The 27672-nt window shown below is 50.8% G+C and overlaps 1 protein-coding gene across 1 annotated transcript in view; it reads left to right on the top strand.

The window, feature by feature from the left end:
• The first annotated feature begins 3290 nt into the window (after nucleotides 1-3290).
• The window catches only part of LOC115120970 (low-density lipoprotein receptor-related protein 6-like), a 123233-nt gene continuing 98851 nt past the window's right edge, over nucleotides 3291-27672 (top strand). Inside the window, 3 exon segments of the mRNA XM_065017062.1 lie at nucleotides 3291-3720; nucleotides 9342-9439; nucleotides 9441-9751. Coding sequence (XP_064873134.1) covers nucleotides 3666-3720; nucleotides 9342-9439; nucleotides 9441-9751 — 464 coding nt within the window. The 5' untranslated portion in view covers nucleotides 3291-3665.

Raw genomic sequence — 27672 nt, forward strand, 5'->3', positions numbered from 1 at the left:
GAGGAACAACTGACTGAGACCTTTTAAAGAGGAACAAGCAAAAGAGGAACAACTGACTGGACCTTTTAAAGAGGAGCAACTGACAGGGAAAGAGGAACAACTGACTGAGACCTTTAAAGAGGAACAACTGACTGAGACCTTTTAAAGAGGAACAACTGACTGAGACCTTTTAAAGAGGACCAACTGACTGAGACCTTTTAAAGAGGAACAACTGACTGAGACCTTTTAAAGAGGAACAACTGACTGAGACCGTTTAAAGAGGAACAACTGACTGGGACCTTTTAAAGAGGAACAACTGACTGAGACCTTTTAAAGAGGAACAACTGACTGAGACCTTTTAAAGAGGAACAACTGACAGACCTTTTAAAGGAACAACTGAGACCTTTTAAAGAGGAACAACTGACTGAGACCTTTTAAAGAGGAACAACTGACTGAGACCTTTTAAAGAGGAACAACTGACTGAGACCTTTTAAACTGACTGAGACCTTTTAAGAACGACTGACTGAGACCTTTTAAAGAGGAGCGACTGACTGAGACCTTTTAAAGAGGAACGACTGACTGAGACCTTTTAAAGAGGAACGACTGACTGAGACCTTTTAAAGAGGAACAACTGACTGAGACCTTTTAAAGAGGAACAACTGACTGAGACCTTTTAAAGAGGAACAACTGACTGAGACCTTTTAAAGAGGAACAACTAACTGAGACCTTTTAAAGAGGAACAACTGACTGAGACCTTTTAAAGAGGCACAACTGACTGAGACCTTTTAAAGAGGAACAACTGCACAGTGTGTTAGGTACAATAAGACTTGCCTTTCTCTTCTGCATGTTTAACCATCTATAGCCATATGATGATGTCTGTGGACTGCTTGTTTCTAATCACCAACTCCAATCTAAATGTCTGACTGACTTTAAACATGTGTTTTTCACTGTGCTGTATACTGTGGGTTGATTCCTTTGCTTCTGGCAGAGTTCTGGACGAACAGAATGATGGATGCAAATCTTGTACAATCTGATGCACTATGGTATCCTATGTTTTTGATATAACACACTTCTTTTTAAATGGTAGGATTGTTTTCATAGGTAGATGACACTGGTCGCACACTATTTTCATACGTCGATTTGTACTGTGTACTGTGTGAGTATCCACTTATGCAGAAGGAATGTGTGAGATTACTGACTGACTGAGTGGAATGGAGAAATGCCCACTGGTAGGTTAGATGTAATACTACGATGTACCACAGGGTGGCGGAGCATTAATGTAATACCATGATGTACCACAAGGCGGCGCAGCTATCTTAGAAACCACTACTGACTTCTTATTGGCATGCAGCGCAGTCACTTTAAACCACGTCACACCACTCGGGAGCATGGAGCCAAATTTAATATAATTTTGCACAAAATGATAACCTTGTTTATTACTGGTATTGCTTAGATAATTTGTAAGGTGTGTAGTTTGGTCTTGTTTTGTGAAGTGTTGCTTTCCAATCACTTTGGGGATTAGATGTTTTATTAACTGAATTCTTGTAAGAAAATAAAAAAAAATGTGATTTTTGAAAAATGTTTGTGGTGGTATTTTAATCTACTTTTATCTCACGGTGAAGTGGTTTGGAAATAAAGAAGCACGCGAAGCTTTGCAGTCAAAATATAACAGTTGTTGTTCGTTCTTGTTATTCATGTTTTGTACTGGAGGAGAAGTCCGGGTCAGGAGAGCAGAGTGTAGTGAACAGGAGCATTTTTTTTTTATTCCGGTCCAACGAAAGAACAAAAGTACATAAATGTGCCCAAACACGGAACAATAGACAAGTCTGGCACGTAACATACATACAATTTCACACAAAGACGTGGAGGGGAACAGAGGACTAAATACATGCAGTGTGGTTAGGGAATGAAAATCATGGTTTGTAGGGAACAAAGACAAAACAAATGGAAATATGAGAAATGGAGCGGCGATGGCTAGAGAGCCGGTGACGTCGATCGCCCGAACGAGGAGAGGAGCCGACTTGAACTTCTTGACAGTTCTAGAACGATGCGAAGTTGCTGGATATTGGCCGGATACAGGAACACGCTGTCGTACACATTTATCCGGAGCATCCCAAATATGCTCAATGGGGTGACATGTCTGGTGAGTTTGTAGGCAGAACTGGGAGATTTTTCAGCTTCCAGGAATTGTGTACAGATCCTTGTGACTTGGGGCCGTTCATTATCATGCTGAAACACTGAGGTGATGACAAGGGATGAACGGCACGACAAAGGGAGCCTCAGGATCTCGTGACATCAGCAAACAGCTCGCCCACACAATGACATAAGTCCGCAATCTGCCCGGTACGAAACCGGGATTCATCTGTGAGGAGCTTCTTCAGTCAAGACCCTGGTGAGGATGACAAGCACGCAGATGAGCTTCCCTGAGACGGTTTCTGACAGTTTGTGCAGAAATTCTTAGTTTGTGCGAAACCCACAGGTTCATCAGCTGTCCGGGTGGCTGGTCTCAGGTGATCTCGCAGGTGAACAAGCCGGATGTGGAGGTCCTGGGCTGGAAAATTCTCTAAAATGACAATGGAGGCAGCTTATGGCAGAGAAATGAACATTCGATTCTCTTGCAACATCTCTGGTGGACATTCCTGCAGTCAGCATGCCAATTGCACACTCCCCTCAAAACTTGAGACATCTGTGGCCATTGTGTTGTTTGACAAAACTTTACATTTGAGTGGCTTTTTGTTGTCCCCAGCACAAGGTGCACCTGTGTAATGATCACGCTGTTTAATCAGCTTCTTGATAGGCCACACCTGTCAGGTGGATGGATTATCTTGGCAAAGGAGAAATGCTCACTAACAGCGATGTATAATTTGTGCCCAAAAATAGAGAGAAAAAATCATTTGAATTCTCTATGGAAACATTTCTAGGGATCTTTTATTTCAGCTTCTGAAACATGGGACCAACATTTACCATGTTGTGTTTTCTATTTTGGTTCAGTATATAATACATGATAATACTATTCCCCCTCTCTTCTCCTTCCTCTGTTCCGAGGAGTGAAAGGAGATCCGGCCAGCAGCCGAGGCAGGGTCATAGGGGTATGTTATTCTAAACCGAAGCACCCAGTGCTCCGGCAGAAAATAGTCCCTTCGGAATGTGCATCTTTCACACTCAAACAATTGTTGTATTAGACCAGGTTTAATGTCTTCGACCGGGAACAAGTGTCTTGACCTATCGGTTGCGTGATTTTATCAGCCACCGATTTTAAATGTGTTGAAATCCGCCGGACGAGAGAGGCTGCATGTAATCAAGTCCAACAATAGGCAGCAGAGAACGAGACGGAGGGGAAGGAGAGAAGGTACAGGGAGGGGGAGGGTTGGCATGTTCTGCTCCCGGGGCGGAAGGAGACGTTGCACTCAGGCAGGAGAATGAATCGCAGCGCCACCGAGCCTGGAACCTCCGACGTAGTAGAATGGAACTGAGAAGAATCACAGTTACATTGTAGCCAGAAACAAACCCCCCCCCCCCCCCCCGACGTAGTAGAATGGAACTGAGAATAATCACAGTTACATTGTAGCCAGAAACAAAAACCCCGAATATTGTTCCAATATAACAGTTCCGTCTGAGGAATAGAAACACAGCGATGCGGACCAGGCGCTGAACAGGAGCGGCCGGGGTGAGAACAAGGCAGAAAGATGGGCGCCGTGCTACGGGCTGTGTTGTTGTGTAGTTTTTCTTTGCTAATAAGAGGTGAGTTTTGATCTTTTTGCTTGTTTTATTTATTTTTCCTTCCGTGGAAAGTTTGTGTGGTGTTGGGGGTGTGTGGTTTCCAGAGGTGGGGATCCTAGTGTCCAGATTTGGGGGCTCTTTCTTTACAATGGCCTCGTTTGCTCATTAGTGGGGCCCAGTGAAGGGGATGTGATTTACTCATCATCAAGGAGTAACTAGCTAACGTTAGCAGGATGGCTAACTACAACAGTGTTTTCCCCACAGCTCCTTGCTACCTGTATCTCCTGTAACTAGCTAACTACAACACAGTGTTTTCCCCAGAGCTACCTGTATCTCCTGTAACTAGCTAACTACAACAGTGTTTTCCCCAGAGCTACCTGTATCTCCTGTAACTAGCTAACTACAACAGTGTTTTCCCCACAGCTCCTTGCTACCTATATCTCCTGTAACTAGCTAACTACAACAGTGTTTTCCCCACAGCTACCTGTATCTCCTGTAACTAGCTAACTACAACAGTGTTTTCCCCACAGCTCCTTGCTACCTATACTAGCTAACTACAACAGTGTTTTCCCCACAGCTCCTTGCTACCTATATCTCCTGTAACTAGCTAACTACAACAGTGTTTTCCCCACAGCTACCTATATCTCCTGTAACTAGCTAACTACAACAGTGTTTTCCCCACAGCTCCTTGCTACCTATATCTCCTGTAACTAGCTAACTACAACAGTGTTTTCCCCACAGCTCCTTGCTACCTGTATCTCCTGTAACTAGCTAACTACAACAGTGTTTTCCCCACAGCTCCTTGCTACCTATATCTCCTGTAACTAGCTTTTTTAACTACAACAGTGTTTTCCACAGTTATTTCCTTGCTACCTATATCTCCTGTAAACTAGCTAACTACAGTTACAGTGTTTTAGCCCCACAGACTCCTTGCTACCTATATCTCCACAGACCTGTAACCAACTTGACTGACATTCTTTTTTCCACTGTTTTGTTGGTTTGTAACATGTTAGTTAAGTCAAGCAGTGGTTATTTTTTGTACTAGTTGTTTGTAGTATGTCCATGTCACCTATTTGCTTTAAATATTAGTTTTCCACGGCAGGTATTTTCTAATCAGTTACTGTTGTGATTTAGTTGAACTATCTTAGCCATCCAATCTGGAGTTTCATTCTCACATACACCTCATTCAAGACACCCTGATCCCATTCAAGACTGGGTGATTCAATCTGACTAGCTACACTGGCTAACAATAACGTTCAATCTGCGTTATGTTCCATTTAAAAAGGTGCCATTCCACAGACAAGACTCATTTTGTAGGTTTCATTCTCACATACACCTCATTCATTTGTTAAGAGCAATCTGGACTAACAACATTCAATTGACAGGTGAATGATATAAAAGGTTTAACATAAAATTCAACTGGATGGATTCTCCACAGAACAGTTGACATTCTCATTCAATCTGGACTAGGTGTTGTACAGTCATTCAAACTAGGCTCACCTCATTGGATTGGTAGGTTTCATTCTCATAACCAGCTATACACCAATATGTCATAGGCCTATTTGCTCTCACATAAATATTAGTTTTTTCCACTGCTTGGTGGCTGTGTCACATAAACATCTGGGTTTCAAATAATCATGGATTCCATTCAATCTTGTTCACATAATCTTCAATCTGGACAGCATTAATCTGGACTAGGTGTCATTCTCACATACACCTCATTCAATCTGGACTGGGTTTCATTCTAAACCTCATTCAATCTGGACTAGGTTTCATACACCTCATTCAATCTGGACTAGGTTTCATTCTCACATACACCTCATTCAATCTGGACTGGGTTTCATTCTCACATACACCTCATTCAATCTGGACTAGGTTTCATTCTCACATACACCTCATTCAATCTGGACTAGGTTTCATTCTCTGGACATACACCTCATTCAATCTGGACTAGGTTTCATTCTCACATACACCTCATTCAATCTGGACTGGGTTTCATTCTCACATACACCTCATTCAATCTGTACTAGGTTTCATTCTCACATACACCTCATTCAATCTGGACTAGGTTTCCTTCTCACATAAACCTCATTCAATCTGGACTAGGTTTCATTCTCACATAAACCTCATTCAATCTGGACTAGGTTTCATTCTCACATACACCTCATTCAATCTGGACTAGGTTTCATTCTTACACCTCATTCAATCTGGACTAGGTTTCAATCTTCTCACGTACACCTCATTCAATCTGGACTAGGTTTCCTTCTCACATAAACCTCATTCAATCTGGACTGGGTTTCATTCTCAGAAACCTCATTCAATCTGGACTAGGTTTCATTCTCACATACACCTCATTCAATCTGGACTAGGTTTCATTCTCACATAAACCTCATTCAATCTGGACTAGGTTTCATTCTCACATAAACCTAAGGTTTCATTCTCTATTATCTGGGGTAAGGCAGGTGAGGTCACTGTGTTGAAGTATCTCTCTAGTAGGGTAAGGCAGGTGAGGTCACTGTGTTGAAGTATCTTTCTAGTAGGGTAAGGCAGGTGAGGTCACTGTGTTGAAGTATCTTTCTAGTAGGGTAAGGCAGGTGAGGTCACTGTGTTGAAGTATCTTTCTAGTAGGGTAAGGCAGGTGAGGTCACTGTGTTGAAGTATCTCTCTAGTAGGGTAAGGCAGGTGAGGTCACTGTGTGGATGGGAGTATCTTTCTAGTAGGGTAAGGCAGGTGAGGTCACTGTGTTGAAGTATCTCTAGTAGGGTAAGGCAGGTGAGGTCACTGTGTTGAACTATGGATGGGAGGTATCTTTATAGTAGGGTAAGGCAGGTGAGGTCACTGTGTTGAACTATGGAGAGGAAGCAGTCATACCCATCATATCTTTGCCTAGGCTTTCCCTGGTTTTTGATTTAAAGGGTTTAAAATCACCTACAAGATGGAAATGTAGACTTTAGTTTATTCAAGGCTTTGGTAGAATCAGATAGGTTCTAACTACCACACCGGTGTGAAGACGATTCAGTTTGCTACTGCCGTTCAGTGACGTGCACTTCCTATTCAGTTTGCTACTGTCGTTCAGTGAAGTGCACTTCCTATTCAGTTTGCTACTGCCGTTCAGTGCGTTAGTGCACTTCCTATTCAGTTTGCTACTGCCGTTCAGTGAAGTGCACTTCCTATTCAGTTTGCTACTGCTGTTCAGTGAAGCACTTCTATTAGTGCACTTCCTATTCAGTTTGCTACTGTGCGTTCAGTGAAGTGCACTTCCTATTCAGGTTGCTACTGCTGTTCAGTGAAGTTAGTGCACTTCCTATTCAGTTTGCTACTGTCGTTCAGTGAAGTGCACTTCCTATTCAGGTTTCTACTGCTGTTCAGTGACGTTAGTGCACTTCCTATTCAGTTTGCTACTGCCGTTCAGTGAAGTGCACTTCCTATTCAGGTTGCTACTGCCGTTCAGAGCGTTAGTGCACTTCCTATTCAGTTTGCTACTGCCGTTCAGTGAAGTGCACTTCCTATTCAGTTTGCTACTGCCGTTAGTGCACTTCCTATTCAGTTTGCTACTGCTGTTAGTGCACTTCCTATTCAGTTTGCTACTGCTGTTAGTGCACTTCCTATTCAGTTTGCTACTGTCGTTCAGTGAAGTTAGTGCACTTCCTATTCAGTTTGCTACTGTCGTTCAGTGAAGTTAGTGCACTTCCTATTCAGGTTGCTACTGCTGTTCAGTGGCGTTAGTGCACTTCCTATTCAGGTTGCTACTGCTGTTCAGTGGCGTTAGTGCACTTCCTATTCAGTTTGCTACTGCTGTTCAGTGAAGTGCACTTCCTATTCAGTTTGCTACTGCTGTTCAGTGGCGTTGGTGCACTTCCTATTCAGTTTGCTACTGCTGTTCAGTGAAGTGCACTTCCTATTCAGTTTGCTACTGCTGTTAGTGCACTTCCTATTCAGTTGGCATAGCTAGACTATCATTGGGAAATGGGTTTTTCACCGTGTCCTCTGAAACTAGTCTTCAGATACTATGTGATGAGAATGTTTTCAGTCTAGTCTGGGTGGTATTGAATTCAGTGGTTCCCAAATGACTCCTGTTCCTATAATAGTCCACTACCTTGGGCCCATAGGCTGCATCCCAAATGACTCCCTATAATAGTCCACTACCTTGGACCCGGGCCCATAGGATGCATCCCAAATGACCCTATAATAGTCCACTACCTTGGGCTCATAGGCTGATAGTGGTAGTCACGTCTGAGTAGAGTAGTATTGAGCAGTAATACTGGCTACAGTAGGCTAGACCCTCTCGCTCACCATCTGGCAGCCATATTGGATGACGTGGATGAAAGGAAAAGTGGTTCAACTTCCATTCAACTGTTCTCAGAAATCACGGGTGTTTTTGGATCGGAGAGGACTGGCGTGTTTGGATCAGAAAAGCACTGGCCTCAAGACAACATGGAGGATAACTAAAGTTTGGACCTTGTTCAGAGACGTTTCGGTCTGAAGTACAAGCTGCCTCTAGAAAATTGTTCAATCTGTTTGTAGTGTTATATCCCTGTAGCGGCCGGGGGTCCCTGTAGCGGCCGGGGTCCCTGTAGCGGCCCGGGGTCCTGTAGCGGCGGGGTCCCTACAGAGAGGAATAGATCCAGCTCTTAACCAAATGAAGTTGAACGTTTCTCCTTGGTTGGTTGATGTTGAAACAGACAGTGGTTGTTGAATCTGACTCGTCTGACCCCCGGCTGACTTGGCCGTCTGGCCCCCGGCTGACTTGGCCGTCTGGCCCCCGGCTGACTTGGCCGTCTGGCCCCGGCCGACTTGGCCGTCTGGCCCCCGGCTGACTTGGCCGTCTGGCCCCCGGCTGACTTGGCCGTCTGGCCCCGGCCCGACGTCTGGCCCCCGGCCGTCTGGCCCTGGCCCCGGCCCGTCTGGCCCCGGCTGACTTGGCCGTCTGGCCCCCGGCCGTCTGGCCCCCGGCTGACTTGGCCGTCTGGCCCCCGGCCGTCTGGCCCCCAGCTGACTTGGGCCCTTCAGATAGCCAACCATTTCTACTGGTGTTAAAAAAAAACTTACTGCAAAGTTACTGTTAACAACAACAAAAAATCATTTTGTTTTTAAGTGTCCTGAAGATGCAATTTCCCCTCTATTTGCTCTTGTCATAGTGTGTCAGTGTTGTAGGACTTCAGTGAGCTGCCCCGTGTTCTGACCCCCCCCCCCCCAGTCAGTCAGAAGCACATAGTCTGAGGCACGGAGCTGCAGTTTGACCTTGGGGTTTGTCCCAAATGGACACCTATTCCCTCTAGTGCACTATTTTTGAACACAGCCCAGGCACTAGTGATAGTGCATCATGATAGGGAATAGGGGCCACTTGGGAAAAGCCTTCAGCGATTCGCTCGCAAGTGGTGGTTGTTGGGGTACTTTGGCATGTGGTGGTAGTCACCAGTATTCAGATTGGGCTGGCAGGTTCCTCTTCTCTCTGGGAGGGGGTAACCCATACCAACTGGGACCTCTAGTTGTAGTCATATAGTCTCTGTCCTCTTCTCTCTGGGGGGGGGGGTGTACTGTAGTAGGGGTGTTGTAGTACTGTAGTAGGGGTGTTGTAGTACTGTAGGGGTGTTGTATGACTGTATAGTATTTCTGTCTGACCCTACCCCCTCCCCCACCAGGTGTACCCCTCCTGCTCTATGCCAACCGACGGGACCTGCGGCTGGTGGATGCGGCTCACGGCAGGGCCAACGCCACGGTGGTGGTGGGCGGTCTGGAGGGACGCCGCCGCTCTGGACTACGTATACGCTCAGGGATTGGTCTACTGGGTGACGTCAGCGAGGGAGGCAATCAAACGCACCACCTTCAACCAATCAGGGCCCGGCTCAGCGGCCGCCGCCCAGACGGTGGTTGTATCGGGGCTGGCGTCCCCGGACGGCCTGGCCTGTGACTGGTTAGGCAGGAAGCTGTACTGGACGGACTCCGAGACCAATCGGATAGAGGTGGCCGAGCTGGATGGATCGTTACGGAGAGTTCTCTTCTGGCAGGACCTGGACCAGCCCCGAGCCATCTCTCTGGACCCGGGGAGAGGGTGAGTACCTGACAACCTGTAGTAAGTAGTGCTCAGTAGAACTACCTGGACCAGCCCGAGCCATCTCTGGACCCGGGGAGAGGGTGAGTACCTGACAACCTGTAGTAAAGTAGTGCTCAGTAGAACTACCTGGACCAGCCCCGAGCCATCTCTCTGGACCCGGGGAGAGGGTGAGTACCTGACAACCTGTCGTAAAGTAGTGCTCAGTAGAACTACCTGGACCTGGCTTTGACTGGGGGAGGGGGGGACCAAGGTTCCTAAAACCAAGAGCTTCTCCCTCGTATCTGTCCGTCTGGAGGATACTAGAACGTTAGGGGACAGGCTGGAGGATACGTTAGGGGACAGTTCAGGCTGGAGGATACTAGAACGTTAGGGGACAGTTCAGGCTGGAGGATACTAGAACGTTAGGGGACAGGCTGGAGGATACTAGAACGTTAGGGGACAGTACAGGCTGGAGGATACTAGAACGTTAGGGGACAGTACAGGCTGGAGGATACTAGAACGTTAGGGGACAGTACAGGCTGGAGGATACTAGAACGTTAGGGGACAGTACAGGCTGGAGGATACTAGAACGTTAGGGGACAGTACAGTCTGGAGGATACTAGAACGTTAGGGGACAGTACAGGCTGGAGGATACTAGAACGTTAGGGGACAGTACAGTCTGGAGGATACTAGAACGTTAGGGGACAGTACAGTCTGGAGGATACTAGAACGTTAGGGGACAGGCTGGAGGATACTAGAACGTTAGGGGACAGGCTGGAGGATACTAGAACGTTAGGGGACAGTGCAGGCTGGAGGATACTAGAACGTTAGGGGACAGTACAGGCTGGAGGATACTAGAACGTTAGGGGACAGGCTGGAGGATACTAGAACGTTAGGGGACAGTGCAGGCTGGAGGATACTAGAACTTTAGGGGACAGTGCAGGCTGGAGGATACTAGAACTTTAGGGGACAGTGCAGGCTGGAGGACACTAGAACGTTAGGGGACAGGCTGGAGGACACTAGAACGTTAGGGGACAGGCTGGAGGACACTAGAACGTTAGGGGACAGTGCAGGCTGGAGGATACTAGAACGTTAGGGGACAGTACAGGCTGGAGGATACTAGAGCGTTAGGGGACAGTGCAGGCTGGAGGATACTAGAACGTTAGGGGACAGTGCAGGCTGGAGGATACTAGAACGTTAGGGGACAGTGCAGTCTGGAGGATACCAGAACGTTAGGGGACAGTACAGTCTGGAGGATACTAGAACGTTAGGGGACAGGCTGGAGGATACTAGAGCGTTAGGGGACAGGCTGGAGGATACCAGAACGTTAGGGGACAGGCTGGAGGATACTAGAACGTCAGGGGACAGTACAGGCTGGAGGATACTAGAACGTTAGGGGACAGTACAGGCTGGAGGATACTAGAACGTTAGGGGACAGGCTGGAGGATACTAGAACGTTAGGGGACAGTGCAGGCTGGAGGATACTAGAACGTTAGGGGACAGGCTGGAGGATACTAGAACGTTAGGGGACAGTTCAGGCTGGAGGATACTAGAACGTTAGGGGACAGTGCAGGCTGGAGGATACTAGAACGTTAGGGGACAGTACAGGCTGGAGGATACTAGAACGTTAGGGGACAGTGCAGGCTGGAGGATACTAGAACGTTAGGGGACAGTGCAGGCTGGAGGATACTAGAACGTTAGGGGACAGTGCAGTCTGGAGGATACCAGAGCGTTAGGGGACAGTACAGTCTGGAGGATACTAGAACGTTAGGGGACAGGCTGGAGGATACTAGAACGTTAGGGGACAGGCTGGAGGATACCAGAACGTTAGGGGACAGGCTGGAGGATACTAGAACGTCAGGGGACAGTACAGGCTGGAGGATACTAGAACGTTAGGGGACAGGCTGGAGGATACTAGAACGTTAGGGGACAGTGCAGGCTGGAGGATACTAGAACGTTAGGGGACAGGCTGGAGGATACTAGAATGTTAGGGGACAGTTCAGGCTGGAGGATACTAGAACGTTAGGGGACAGTACAGGCTGGAGGATACTAGAACGTTAGGGGACAGTACAGGCTGGAGGATACTAGAACGTTAGGGGACAGGCTGGAGGATACTAGAACGTTAGGGGACAGTACAGGCTGGAGGATACTAGAACGTTAGGGGACAGGCTGGAGGATACTAGAACGTTAGGGGACAGTCTGGAGGATGCTAGAACGTTAGGGGACAGTCTGGAGGATACTAGAACGTTAGGGGACAGTACAGGCTGGAGGATACTAGAACGTTAGGGGACAGTACAGGCTGGAGGATACTAGAACATTAGGGGACAGGCTGGAGGATGCTAGAGCGTTGGGGACAGTCTGGAGGATACTAGAACGTTAGGGGACAGGCTGGAGGATACTAGAACGTTAGGGGACAGTCTGGAGGATGCTAGAACGTGAGGGGACAGTGCATGCTGGAGGATACTAGAACGTTAGGGGACAGTTCAGGCTGGAGGTTCAGGGACCTGTGTGAGAGAGTGTCTGCAGGATTTTATTTTACAAGGTGGTGCTGTGTCCCCCTTTGGACTCAGACTCTTACATTGTTTGGGGAGAACAGTGATGCCTCTCTACTGACCCCACTGATACAGTAGAACTGCCTCTACCAGGACCCACAGCTAGATGCTGTGTTAATGGTGACGTGAGGGCTGAGACAGTAGAACGACCAGGACCCACAGCTAGATGCTGTGTTAATGGTAATGGTGATGTGAGGGCTGAGACAGTAGAACGACCAGGACCCACAGCTAGATGCTGTGTTAATGGTGATGTGAGGGCTGAGACAGTAGAACGACCAGGACCCACAGCTAGATGCTGTGTTAATGGTGATGTGAGGGCTGATACAGTAGAGCGACCAGGACCCACAGCTAGATGCTGTGTTAATGGTGATGTGAGGGCTGATACAGTAGACCCACAGCTAGATGCTGTGTTAATGGTGATGTGAGGGCTGACCAGGACCCACAGCTAGATGCTGTGTTAATGGTGATGTGAGGGCTGAGACAGTAGAACGACCAGGACCCACAGCTAGATGTGAGGGCTGATACAGTAGAACGACCAGGACCCACAGCTAGATGCTGTGTTAATGGTGATGTGAGGGCTGAGACAGAACGACCAGGACCCACAGCTAGATGCTGTGTTAATGGTGATGTGAGGGCTGAGACAGTAGAACGACCAGGACCCACAGCTAGATGCTGTGTTAATGGTGATGTGAGGGCTGATACAGTAGAAAGACCAGGACCCACAGCTAGATGCTGTGTTAATGGTGATGTGAGGGCTGAGACAGAACGACCAGGACCCACAGCTAGATGCTGTGTTAATGGTGATGTGAGGGCTGAGACAGAACGACCAGGACCCACAGCTAGATGCTGTGTTAATGGTGATGTGAGGGCTGAGACAGTAGAACGACCAGGACCCACAGCTAGATGCTGTGTTAATGGTGATGTGAGGGCTGATACAGTAGAGCGACCAGGACCCACAGCTAGATGCTGTGTTAATGGTGATGTGGGGGCTGATACAGTAGAACGACCAGGACCCACAGCTAGATGCTGTGTTAATGGTGATGTGAGGGCTGAGACAGAACGACCAGGACCCACAGCTAGATGCTGTGTTAATGGTGATGTCAGGGCTGATACAGTAGAGCGACCAGGACCCACAGCTAGATGCTGTGTTAATGGTGATGTGAGGGGCTGAGACAGTAGAACGACCAGGACCCACAGCTAGATGCTGTGTTAATGGTGATGTGAGGGCTGATACAGTAGAACGACCAGGACCCACAGCTAGATGCTGTGTTAATGGTGATGTGAGGGCTGAGACAGAACGACCAGGACCCACAGCTAGATGCTGTGATAATGGTGATGTGAGGGCTGAGACAGAACGACCAGGACCTACAGCTAGATGCTGTGTTAATGGTGATGTGAGGGCTGAGACAGAGCGACCAGGACCCACAGCTAGATGCTGTGTTAATGGTGATGTGAGGGCTGAGACAGAACGACCAGACCAGACTCTGTTCTGGTCAGTGGACACTTTGTTTACTCTGTTCTGGTCAGTGGACACTTTGTTGACTCTGTTCTGGTCAGTGGACACTTTGTTGACACTTTGTTGACTCTGTTCTGGTCAGTGGACACTTTGTTTACTCTGTTCTGGTCAGTGGACACTTTGTTTACTCTGTTCTGGTCAGTGGACATTGTTTGTTTACTCTGTTCTGGTCAGTGGACACTTTGTTGACACTTTGTTGACTCTGTTCTGGTCAGTGGACACTTTGTTTACTCTGTTCTGGTCAGTGGACACTTTGTTTACTCTGTTCTGGTCAGTGGACATTGTTTGTTTACTCTGTTCTGGTCAGTGGACACTTTGACACTTTTTGACTCTGTTCTGGTCAGTGGACACTTTGTTTACTCTGTTCTGGTCAGTGGACATTGTTTGTTTACTCTGTTCTGGTTAGTGGACACTTTGTTTGTTTACTCTGTTCTGGTCAGTGGACACTTTGTTTACTCTGTTCTGGTCAGTGGACACTTTGTTTACTCTGTTCTGTTAGTGGACACTTTGTTTACTCTGTTCTGGTCAGTGGACACTGTTTGTTGACACTGTTTGTTTACTCTGTTCTGGTCAGTGGACACTTTGTTTACTCTGTTCTGGTCAGTGGACACTTTGTTTACTCTGTTCTGGTCAGTGGACACTTTGTTTACTCTGTTCTGGTCAGTGGACACTTTGTTTACTCTGTTCTGGTCAGTGGACACTTTGTTTACTCTGTTCTGGTTAGTGGACATTGTTTGTTTACTCTGTTCTGGTTAGTGGACACTTTGTTTACTCTGTTCTGGTCAGTGGACACTTTGTTTACTCTGTTCTGGTCAGTGGACACTTTGTTTACTCTGTTCTGGTCAGTGGACATTGTTTGTTTACTCTGTTCTGGCCAGTGGACACTTTGTTTACTCTGTTCTGGTCAGTGGACACTTTGTTTACTCTGTTTGTTTCTCTGTTCTGGTTAGTGGACACTTTGTTTACTCTGTTCTGGCCAGTGGACATTTGTTTACTCTGTTCTGGCCAGTGGACACTTTGTTTACTCTGTTCTGGCCAGTGGACACTTTGTTTACTCTGTTCTGGCCAGTGGACATTGTTTGTTTACTCTGTTCTGGCCAGTGGACATTGTTTGTTTACTCTGTTCTGGCCAGTGGACACTTTGTTTACTCTGTTCTGGCCAGTGGACACTTTGTTTACTCTGTTCTGGCCAGTGGACTTTGTTGACTCTGTTCTGGTCAGTGGACACTTTGTTGACACTTTGTTTACTCTGTTCTGGTCAGTGGACACTTTGTTGACTCTGTTCTGGTCAGTGGACACTTTGTTGAGTGGACACTTTGTTTACTCTGTTCTGGTCAGTGGACACTTTTGTTTACTCTGTTCTGGTCAGTGGACACTTTGTTTACTCTGTTCTGGTTAGTGGACACTTTGTTTACTCTGTTCTGGTTAGTGGACACTTTGTTTACTCTGTTCTGGTTAGTGGACACTTTGTTTACTCTGTTCTGGTTAGTGGACACTTTGTTTACTCTGTTCTGGTCAGTGGACACTTTGTTTACTCTGTTCTGGCCAGTGGACACTTTGTTTACTCTGTTCTGGTCAGTGGACACTTTGTTTACTCTGTTTACTCTGTTCTGGTTAGTGGACACTTTGTTTACTCTGTTCTGGTTAGTGGACACTTTGTTTACTCTGTTCTGGCCAGTGGACATGGCTGTTTACTCTGTTCTGGCCAGTGGACACTTTGTTTACTCTGTTCTGGCCAGTGGACACTTTGTTTACTCTGTTCTGGCCAGTGGACATGGCTGTTTACTCTGTTCTGGTTAGTGGACACTTTGTTTACTCTGTTCTGGCCAGTGGACATGGCTGTTTACTCTGTTCTGGTCAGTGGACATGGCTGTTGACATGTTGTTGACATTTCACCAGTCTGTGCTCTCTGGTGAGTGGTTATAATCGGTTTGTCTCCTTCAGTAGTTGGGCTAGCCAGCTGGGGACATACACTATCTCTGTCACATACAGTTAGGTGTGTCACACAGTTTCCATTTTGAACTGGCTGCTTGCCAAATCTCAAACTCAAATTGTCTTTGTTCAGCTGACATGAGCTGCAGTTGAAGTCTGACGTTTAGATACACTGAGGTTGGAGTCGTTAAAACTTGTTTTTCAACCACTCCACACATTTCTTGTTAACAAACTACAGTTTTGGCAAGTCGGTTAGGGCATCTACTTTGCATGACACAAGTCATTTTTCCAAAAATAGTTTACGGACAGATCATTTCACTTATAATTCACCGTATCACAATTCCAGTGGGTCAGAGGTTTACATACACTAAGTTCACTGTGCCTTTAAACAGCTTGGAAAATTCCAGAAGATGATGTCATGGCTTTAGAAGCTTCTGATAGGCTAATGGACATCATTTGAGTCAGTTGGAGGTGTACCTGTGTATGTATTTCAAGGCCTACCTTCAAACCCAGTGCCTCTTTGCTTGACATCATGTAAAATCAAGGAATGGCAGTCTGATAGTAAATAGACTGTCAAGAGGACTGGCAGACTGATAGTAAATAGACTGTCAAAAGGACTGGCAGACTTATTTGTAGTAAATACTGTCAAAAGGACTGGCAGACTGATTTGTAGTAAATACTGTCAAAAGGACTGGCAGACTGATTTGTAGTAAATACTGTCAAACGGACTGGCAGACTGATTTGTAGTAAATAGACTGTCAAAAGGACTGGCAGACTGATTTGTAGTAAATAGACTGTCAAAAGGACTGGCAGACTGATTTGTAGTAAATAGACTGTCAAAAGGACTGGCAGACTGATTTGTAGTAAATAGACTGTCAAAAGGACTGGCAGACTGATTTGTAGTAAATACTGTCAAAAGGACTGGCAGACTGATTTGTAGTAAATAGACTGTCAAGAGGACTGGCAGACTGATTTGTAGTAAATAGACTGTCAAGAGGACTGGCAGACTGATTTGTAGTAAATAGACTGTCAAGAGGACTGGCAGACTGATTTGTAGTAAATAGACTGTCAAGAGGACTGGCAGACTGGTAGTAAATAGACTGTCAAAAGGACTGGCAGACTGATTTGTAGTATATAGACTGTCAAGAGGACTGGCAGACTGATTTGTAGTATATAGACTGTCAAAAGGACTGGCAGACTGATTTGTAGTAAAATGACTGGCAGACTGATTTGTAGTAAATAGACTGTCAAGAGGACTGGCAGACTGATTTGTAGTATATAGACTGTCAAAATGACTGGCAGACTGATAGGTAGTAAATATACTGTCAAAAGGACTGGCAGACTGATTTGTAGTAAAAGGACTGGCAGACTGATTTGTAGTAAAAGGACTGGCAGACTGATTTGTAGTATATAGACTGTCAAAAGGACTGGCAGACTGATTTGTAGTAAAAGGACTGGCAGACTGATTTGTAGTATATAGACTGTCAAAAGGACTGGCAGACTGATTTGTAGTAAATAGACTGTCAAAAGGACTGGCAGACTGATAGGTAGTAAATATACTGTCAAAAGGACTGGCAGACTGATTTGTAGTATATAGACTGTCAAGAGGACTGGCAGACTGATCTGTAGTATATAGACTGTCAAAAGGACTGGCAGACTGATTTGTAGTAAAAAGGACTGTCAAAAGGACTGGCAGGACTGGCAGATTTGTAGTAAATAGACTGTCAAAAGGACTGGCAGACTGATAGGTAGTATATAGACTGTCAAAAGGACTGGCAGACTGATTTGTAGTAAATAGACTGTCAAACAGACTGGCAGACTGATAGGTAGTAAATAGACTGTCAAAAGGACTGGCAGACTGATTTGTAGTAAAAGGACTGGCAGACTGATTTGTAGTAAAAGGACTGGCAGACTGATTTGTAGTAGACTGTCAAAAGGACTGGCAGACTGATTTGTAGTAAAAGGACTGGCAGACTGATTTGTAGTAAAAGGACTGGCAGACTGATTTGTAGTAAATAGACTGAAAAGGACTGGCAGACTGATAGGTAGTAAATAGACTGTCAAAAGGACTGGCAGCCTGATAGGTAGTAAAAGGACTGGCAGACTGATCTGTGGTAAATAGACTGTCAAGAGGACTGGCAGACTGATTTGTAGTAAAAGGACTGAAAAGGACTGGCAGACTGATAGGTAGTAAATATACTGTCAAAAGGACTGGCAGACTGATTTGTAGTAAAAGGACTGGCAGACTGATTTGTAGTAAAAGTACTGAAAAGGACTGGCAGACTGATAGGTAGTAAATATACTGTCAAAATGACTGGCAGACTGATTTGTAGTAAAAGGACTGGCAGACTGATTTGTAGTAAATAGACTGAAAAGGACTGGCAGACTGATAGGTAGTAAATATACTGTCAAAAGGACTGGCAGACTGATTTGTAGTAAAAGGACTGGCAGACTGATTTGTAGTAAAAGGACTGGCAGACTGATTTGTAGTAAAAGGACTGGCAGACTGATTTGTAGTAAAAGGACTGGCAGACTGATTTGTAGTAAAAGGACTGGCAGACTGATAGGTAGTAAATAGACTGAAAAGGACTGGCAGACTGATTTGTAGTAAATAGACTGAAAAGGACTGGCAGACTGATAGGTAGTAAATAGACTGTCAAAAGGACTGGCAGCCTGATAGGTAGTAAAAGGACTGGCAGACTGATCTGTGGTAAATAGACTGTCAAGAGGACTGGCAGACTGATTTGTAGTAAAAGGACTGAAAAGGACTGGCAGACTGATAGGTAGTAAATATACTGTCAAAAGGACTGGCAGACTGATTTGTAGTAAAAGGACTGGCAGACTGATTTGTAGTAAAAGTACTGAAAAGGACTGGCAGACTGATAGGTAGTAAATATACTGTCAAAATGACTGGCAGACTGATTTGTAGTAAAAGGACTGGCAGACTGATTTGTAGTAAATAGACTGAAAAGGACTGGCAGACTGATAGGTAGTAAATATACTGTCAAAAGGACTGGCAGACTGATTTTGTAATATACTGTCATAGCCAAGCCCCCCCAAAAAGTTAACCTTATTCATTTAATATTTTACATGGGGTGGGGGGCGGCTATGACTGTGTCATGGCCCAAAGTCCCACCTAAACAAGTGTGTGTGGGGGGGGGTGCATGGGATCCAGTCTCACCTAAATAGGTGGGGAGGCAGCAGTCTAATGAATGTGAACTATTCGTTTAGGCTAGTTACTGGGCTCAGGTCTCTTTGGAAGCCCTCAGGATGTGACTGAGGGCAGTTTGATTCTCCCAGGAGGGTCACGGTGAGGCTGTGGAGACTGGAGGGGACTAGTGTTACTGTGCTGACCAGGTGAACCTATGGGTAACCCGAGAGTGAAGCCAGACAAAGGCTTCAAGAGGAATCTGATACTGTGGATGCTGGACCATACTGGTGGGCTGGCCTGAGCTCCCATACACCCCTCACCCCCTCTCAGCTGAAGCCTACTCTCTCCTCAGGTAACATGTGTAGCATGAGGCATGGTCCCAGGGCTCAGGTCCTCCGAGAGAGAGAATTAGAGAGAGCACACTTAAATTCACACAGGACACCGAATAGGACAGGAGAAGTACTCCAGATATAACAAACTGACCCTAGCCCCCCGACACAAACTACTGCAGCATAAATACTGGAGGCTGAGACAGGAGGGGTCAGGAGACACTGTGGCCCCATCCGAGGACACCCCTGGACAGGGCCAAACAGGAAGGATATAACCCCACCCACTTTGCCAAAGCACAGCCCCCACACCACTAGAGGGATATCTTCAACCACCAACTTACCATCCCGAGACAAGGCCGAGTATAGCCCACAAAGATCTCCATACGGCACAACCCAAGGGGGGGCGCCAACCCAGACAGGAAGATCACATCAGTGACTCAACCCACCCCTCTCAGGCACGGCATGAAAGAGCCCCAGTAAAGCCAGTGACTCAGCCTCTGTATTAGGGTTAGAGGCAGAGAATCCCAGTGGAAAGAGGGGAACCGGCCAGGCGAGACAGCAAGGGCGGTTCGTTGCTCCAGAGCCTTTCCGTTCACCTTCCCAGTCCTGGGCCAGACTACACGTAATGACCCCCCCCCTCCTCTCTTTGCGGCGGCTTTCCTCTCTCCATGGCCTGCCAGAGGGAGGTATTGGAGTCCTTTATCTTCTAAGTTACTGGCAGCTATTTACACAGAGTAACAGCCAAGCCATGTTGGCATGCAGTGTGTTTGGGGGGGGGGGGGGGGGGTCTGGCCCTGTGTGTGTCGGCTCGGCTCTGCGTCTTCCCTGTCAAAAATGAGGGGGGTAAGAGACTGAGCTGGATTCCAACAGGCGCTTGTTGTTATAGTGTGTGTGTTAATGGGTCTTGGTGGGTGTCTGGCTCACATGTGTGCCGCCTGTTTGATCCACTCAGTGGAAGGAGTGTGGCTACAGATTTGGCCTGGCCTCACTGCCTGGAGCTACAGATTCAGCCTGGCCTCGCTGCCTAGCCCTGGAGCTACAGATTCAGCCTGGCCTCGCTGCCTAGCCCTGGAGCTACAGATTCAGCCTGGCCTCGCGGCCTGGAGCTACAGATTCAGCCTGGCCTCGCTGCCTAGCCCTGGAGCTACAGATTAGGCCTGGCCTCGCTGCCTGGAGCTACAGATTCAGCCTGGCCTCGCTGCCTAGCCCTGGAGCTACAGATTCAGACTGGCCTCGCTGCCTGGAGCTACAGATTCGGCCTGGCCTCGCGGCCTGGAGCTACAGATTCAGCCTGGCCTCGCGGCCTGGAGCTACAGATTCAGCCTGGCTTCGCTGCCTGGAGCTACAGATTCAGCCTGGCCTCGCTGCCTGGAGCTACAGATTCAGCCTGGCCTCGCTGCCTGGAGCTACAGATTCAGCCTGGCCTCGCTGCCTAGCCCTGGAGCTACAGATTCAGCCTGGCCTCGCTGCCTAGCCCTGGAGCTACAGATTCAGCCTGGCCTCGCAGCCTAGCCCTGGAGCTACAGATTCAGCCTGGCCTCGCTGCCTAGCCCTGGAGCTACAGATTAGGCCTGGCCTCGCTGCCTGGAGCTACAGATTCAGCCTGGCCTCGCTGCCTAGCCCTGGAGCTACAGATTCAGCCTGGCCTCGCTGCCTGGAGCTACAGATTCAGCCTGGCCTCGCTGCCTGGAGCTACAGATTCAGCCTGGCCTCGCTGCCTGGAGCTACAGATTCAGCCTGGCCTCGCTGCCTGGAGCTACAGATTGACTGGCCTCGCTGCCTGGAGCTACAGATTCAGCCTGGCCTCGCTGCCTGGAGCTACAGATCCAGCCTGGCCTCGCTGCCTGGAGCTACAGATCCAGCCTGGCCTCGCTGCCTGGAGCTACAGATCCAGCCTGGCCTCGCTGCCTGGAGCTACAGATTCAGCCTGGCCTCGCTGCCTGGAGCTACAGATTCAGCCTGGCCTCGCGGCCTGGAGCTACAGATTCAGCCTGGCCTCGCGGCCTGGAGCTACAGATTCAGCCTGGCCTCGCGGCCTGGAGCTACAGATTCAGCCTGGCTTCGCTGCCTGGAGCTACAGATTCAGCCTGGCCTCGCTGCCTGGAGCTACAGATTCAGCCTGGCCTCGCGGCCTGGAGCTACAGATTCAGCCTGGCCTCGCTGCCTAGCCCTGGAGCTACAGATTCAGCCTGGCCTCGTTGCCTAGCCCTGGAGCTACAGATTCAGCCTGGCCTCGCAGCCTAGCCCTGGAGCTACAGATTCAGCCTGGCCTCGCTGCCTAGCCCTGGAGCTACAGATTAGGCCTGGCCTCGCTGCCTGGAGCTACAGATTCAGCCTGGCCTCGCTGCCTAGCCCTGGAGCTACAGATTCAGCCTGGCCTCGCTGCCTGGAGCTACAGATTCAGCCTGGCCTCGCTACCTGGAGCTACAGATTCAGCCTGGCCTCGCTGCCTGGAGCTACATATTCAGCCTGGCCTCGCGGCCTGGAGCTACAGATTCAGCCTGGCCTCGCGGCCTGGAGCTACAGATTCAGCCTGGCCTCGCGGCCTGGAGCTACAGATTCAGCCTGGCCTCGCGGCCTGGAGCTACAGATTCAGCCTGGCCTCGCGGCCTGGAGCTACAGATTCAGCCTGGCCTCGCTGCCTGGAGCTACAGATTCAGCCTGGCCTCGCTGCCTGGAGCTACAGATTCAGCCTGGCCTCGCGGCCTGGAGCTACAGATTCAGCCTGGCCTCGCGGCCTGGAGCTACAGATTCAGCCTGGCCTCGCGGCCTGGAGCTACAGATTCAGCCTGGCCTCGCGGCTTGGAGCTACAGATTCAGCCTGGCTTCGCTGCCTGGAGCTACAGATTCAGCCTGGCCTCGCTGCCTGGAGCTACAGATTCAGCCTGGCCTCGCGGCCTGGAGCTACAGATTCAGCCTGGCCTCGCTGCCTAGCCCTGGAGCTACAGATTCAGCCTGGCCTCGCTGCCTAGCCCTGGAGCTACAGATTCAGCCTGGCCTCGCAGCCTAGCCCTGGAGCTACAGATTCAGCCTGGCCTCGCTGCCTAGCCCTGGAGCTACAGATTAGGCCTGGCCTCGCTGCCTGGAGCTACAGATTCAGCCTGGCCTCGCTGCCTAGCCCTGGAGCTACAGATTCAGCCTGGCCTCGCTGCCTGGAGCTACAGATTCAGCCTGGCCTCGCTGCCTGGAGCTACAGATTCAGCCTGGCCTCGCTGCCTGGAGCTACAGATTCAGCCTGGCCTCGCTGCCTGGAGCTACAGATTGACTGGCCTCGCTGCCTGGAGCTACATATTCAGCCTGGCCTCGCGGCCTGGAGCTACAGATTCAGCCTGGCCTCGCGGCCTGGAGCTACAGATTCAGCCTGGCCTCGCGGCCTGGAGCTACAGATTCAGCCTGGCCTCGCTGCCTGGAGCTACAGATTCAGCCTGGCCTCACTGCCTGGAGCTACAGATTCAGCCTGGCCTCGCTGCCTAGCCCTGGAGCTACAGATTCGGCCTGGACTCGCGGCCTGGAGCTACAGATTCAGCCTGACCTCGCTGCCTGGAGCTACAGATTCAGCCTGGCCTCGCGGCCTGGAGCTACAGATTCAGCCTGGCCTCGCGGCCTGGAGCTACAGATTCAGCCTGACCTCGCTGCCTTGAGCTACAGATTGACTGGCCTCGTTGCCTGTAGCTACAGATTCAGCCTGGCCTCTCTGCCTAGCCCTGGAGCTACAGATCCAGCCTGGCCTCGCTGCCTGGAGCTACAGATTCAGCCTGGCCTCGCTGCCTAGCCCTGGAGCTACAGATTCGGCCTGGACTCGCGGCCTGGAGCTACAGATTCAGCCTGACCTCGCTGCCTGGAGCTACAGATTCAGACTGGCCTCGCTGCCTGGAGCTACAGATTCAGACTGGCCTAGAGCTACAGATTCAGACTGGCCTAGAGCTACAGATTCAGACTGGCATCGCTGCCTGGAGCTACAGATTCAGCCTGGCCTCGCTTCCTAGCCCTGGAGCTACAGATTGACTGGCCTCTCTGCCTGGAGCTACAGATTCAGCCTGGCCTCGCTGCCTGGAGCTATAGATTCAGCCTGGCGTCGCGGCCTGGAGCTACAGATTCAGCCTGGCCTCGCGGCCTGGAGCTACAGATTCAGCCTGGCCTCGCGGCCTGGAGCTACAGATTCAGCCTGGCCTCGCGGCCTGGAGCTACAGATTCAGCCTGACCTCGCTGCCTTGAGCTACAGATTGACTGGCCTCGTTGCCTGTAGCTACAGATTCAGCCTGGCCTCTCTGCCTAGCCCTGGAGCTACAGATCCAGCCTGGCCTCGCTGCCTGGAGCTACAGATTCAGCCTGGCCTCGCTGCCTGGAGCTACAGATTCAGCCTGGCCTCGCGGCCTGGAGCTACAGATTCAGCCTGGCCTCGCGGCCTGGAGCTACAGATTCAGCCTGGCCTCGCGGCCTGGAGCTACAGATTCAGCCTGACCTCGCTGCCTTGAGCTACAGATTGACTGGCCTCGTTGCCTGTAGCTACAGATTCAGCCTGGCCTCTCTGCCTAGCCCTGGAGCTACAGATCCAGCCTGGCCTCGCTGCCTGGAGCTACAGATTCAGCCTGGCCTCGCTGCCTGGAGCTACAGATTCAGCCTGGCCTCGCTGCCTGGAGCTACAGATTCAGCCTGGCCTCGCTGCCTGGAGCTATAGATTCAGCCTGGCGTCGCGGCCTGGAGCTACAGATTCAGCCTGGCGTCGCGGCCTGGAGCTACAGATTCAGCCTGGCCTCGCGGCCTGGAGCTACAGATTCAGCCTGGCTTCGCTGCCTGGAGCTACAGATTCAGCCTGGCCTCGCTGCCTGGAGCTACAGATTCAGCCTGGCCTCGCGGCCTGGAGCTACAGATTCAGCCTGGCCTCGCTGCCTAGCCCTGGAGCTACAGATTCAGCCTGGCCTCGCTGCCTAGCCCTGGAGCTACAGATTCAGCCTGGCCTCGCAGCCTAGCCCTGGAGCTACAGATTCAGCCTGGCCTCGCTGCCTAGCCCTGGAGCTACAGATTAGGCCTGGCCTCGCTGCCTGGAGCTACAGATTCAGCCTGGCCTCGCTGCCTAGCCCTGGAGCTACAGATTCAGCCTGGCCTCGCTGCCTGGAGCTACAGATTCAGCCTGGCCTCGCTGCCTGGAGCTACAGATTCAGCCTGGCCTCGCTGCCTGGAGCTACAGATTCAGCCTGGCCTCGCTGCCTGGAGCTACAGATTGACTGGCCTCGCTGCCTGGAGCTACATATTCAGCCTGGCCTCGCGGCCTGGAGCTACAGATTCAGCCTGGCCTCGCTGCCTAGCCCTGGAGCTACAGATTCGGCCTGGACTCGCGGCCTGGAGCTACAGATTCAGCCTGACCTCGCTGCCTGGAGCTACAGATTCAGACTGGCCTCGCTGCCTGGAGCTACAGATTCAGACTGGCCTCGCTGCCTGGAGCTACAGATTCAGCCTGGCCTCGCTGCCTGGAGCTATAGATTGACTGGCCTCGTTGCCTGTAGCTACAGATTCAGCCTGGCCTCTCTGCCTAGCCCTGGAGCTACAGATCCAGCCTGGCCTCGCTGCCTGGAGCTACAGATTCAGCCTGGCCTCGCTGCCTGGAGCTATAGATTGACTGGCCTCGTTGCCTGTAGCTACAGATTCAGCCTGGCCTCTCTGCCTAGCCCTGGAGCTACAGATCCAGCCTGGCCTCGCTGCCTGGAGCTACAGATTCAGCCTGGCCTCGCTGCCTGGAGCTATAGATTCAGCCTGGCGTCGCGGCCTGGAGCTACAGATTCAGCCTGGCCTCGCGGCCTGGAGCTACAGATTCAGCCTGGCCTCGCGGCCTGGAGCTACAGATTCAGCCTGGCCTCGCGGCCTGGAGCTACAGATTCAGCCTGGCTTCGCTGCCTGGAGCTACAGATTCAGCCTGGCCTCGCTGCCTGGAGCTACAGATTCAGCCTGGCCTCGCGGCCTGGAGCTACAGATTCAGCCTGGCCTCGCTGCCTAGCCCTGGAGCTACAGATTCAGCCTGGCCTCGCTGCCTAGCCCTGGAGCTACAGATTCAGCCTGGCCTCGCAGCTCAGCCCTGGAGCTACAGATTCAGCCTGGCCTCGCTGCCTAGCCCTGGAGCTACAGATTAGGCCTGGCCTCGCTGCCTGGAGCTACAGATTCAGCCTGGCCTCGCTGCCTAGCCCTGGAGCTACAGATTCAGCCTGACCTCGCTGCCTGGAGCTACAGATTCAGACTGGCCTCGCTGCCTGGAGCTACAGATTCAGACTGGCCTCGCTGCCTGGAGCTACAGATTCAGCCTGGCCTCGCTGCCTGGAGCTATAGATTCAGCCTGGCGTCGCGGCCTGGAGCTACAGATTCAGCCTGGCCTCGCTGCCTAGCCCTGGAGCTACAGATTCGGCCTGGACTCGCGGCCTGGAGCTACAGATTCAGCCTGACCTCGCTGCCTGGAGCTACAGATTCAGACTGGCCTCGCTGCCTGGAGCTACAGATTCAGACTGGCCTAGAGCTACAGATTCAGACTGGCATCGCTGCCTGGAGCTACAGATTCAGCCTGGCCTCGCTTCCTAGCCCTGGAGCTACAGATTCAGCCTGGCCTCGCTGCCTGGAGCTACAGATTCAGCCTGGCCTCGCGGCCTGGAGCTACAGATTCAGCCTGGCCTCGCTGCCTGGAGCTACAGATTCAGCCTGGCCTCGCTGCCTGGAGCTACAGATTCAGCCTGGCCTCGCTGCCTGGAGCTACAGATTCAGCCTGGCCTCGCTGCCTGGAGCTACAGATTCAGCCTGGCCTCGCTGCCTGGAGCTACAGATTGACTGGCCTCGCTGCCTGGAGCTACATATTCAGCCTGGCCTCGCGGCCTGGAGCTACAGATTCAGCCTGGCCTCGCGGCCTGGAGCTACAGATTCAGCCTGGCCTCGCGGCCTGGAGCTACAGATTCAGCCTGGCCTCGCGGCCTGGAGCTACAGATTCAGCCTGGCCTCGCTGCCTGGAGCTACAGATTCAGCCTGGCCTCGCTGCCTGGAGCTACAGATTCAGCCTGGCCTCGCTGCCTAGCCCTGGAGCTACAGATTCGGCCTGGACTCGCGGCCTGGAGCTACAGATTCAGCCTGACCTCGCTGCCTGGAGCTACAGATTCAGACTGGCCTCGCTGCCTGGAGCTACAGATTCAGACTGGCCTCGCTGCCTGGAGCTACAGATTCAGCCTGGCCTCGCTGCCTGGAGCTATAGATTGACTGGCCTCGTTGCCTGTAGCTACAGATTCAGCCTGGCCTCTCTGCCTAGCCCTGGAGCTACAGATCCAGCCTGGCCTCGCTGCCTGGAGCTACAGATTCAGCCTGGCCTCGCTGCCTGGAGCTATAGATTCAGCCTGGCGTCGCGGCCTGGAGCTACAGATTCAGCCTGGCCTCGCGGCCTGGAGCTACAGATTCAGCCTGGCCTCGCGGCCTGGAGCTACAGATTCAGCCTGGCCTCGCGGCCTGGAGCTACAGATTCAGCCTGGCTTCGCTGCCTGGAGCTACAGATTCAGCCTGGCCTCGCTGCCTGGAGCTACAGATTCAGCCTGGCCTCGCGGCCTGGAGCTACAGATTCAGCCTGGCCTCGCTGCCTAGCCCTGGAGCTACAGATTCAGCCTGGCCTCGCTGCCTAGCCCTGGAGCTACAGATTCAGCCTGGCCTCGCAGCCTAGCCCTGGAGCTACAGATTCAGCCTGGCCTCGCTGCCTAGCCCTGGAGCTACAGATTAGGCCTGGCCTCGCTGCCTGGAGCTACAGATTCAGCCTGGCCTCGCTGCCTAGCCCTGGAGCTACAGATTCAGCCTGACCTCGCTGCCTGGAGCTACAGATTCAGACTGGCCTCGCTGCCTGGAGCTACAGATTCAGACTGGCCTCGCTGCCTGGAGCTACAGATTCAGCCTGGCCTCGCTGCCTGGAGCTATAGATTCAGCCTGGCGTCGCGGCCTGGAGCTACAGATTCAGCCTGGCCTCGCTGCCTAGCCCTGGAGCTACAGATTCGGCCTGGACTCGCGGCCTGGAGCTACAGATTCAGCCTGACCTCGCTGCCTGGAGCTACAGATTCAGACTGGCCTCGCTGCCTGGAGCTACAGATTCAGACTGGCCTAGAGCTACAGATTCAGACTGGCATCGCTGCCTGGAGCTACAGATTCAGCCTGGCCTCGCTTCCTAGCCCTGGAGCTACAGATTCAGCCTGGCCTCGCTGCCTGGAGCTACAGATTCAGCCTGGCCTCGCGGCCTGGAGCTACAGATTCAGCCTGGCCTCGCTGCCTGGAGCTACAGATTCAGCCTGGCCTCTCTGCCTGGAGCTACAGATTCAGCCTGACCTCGCTGCCTGGAGCTACAGATTCAGACTGGCCTCGCTGCCTGGAGCTACAGATTCAGCCTGGCCTCTCTGCCTGGAGCTACAGATTCAGCCTGACCTCGCTGCCTGGAGCTACAGATTCAGACTGGCCTC

This window comes from Oncorhynchus nerka, unplaced genomic scaffold (assembly GCF_034236695.1).
Source record: "Oncorhynchus nerka isolate Pitt River unplaced genomic scaffold, Oner_Uvic_2.0 unplaced_scaffold_311, whole genome shotgun sequence".
NCBI lineage: Eukaryota > Metazoa > Chordata > Actinopteri > Salmoniformes > Salmonidae > Oncorhynchus > Oncorhynchus nerka.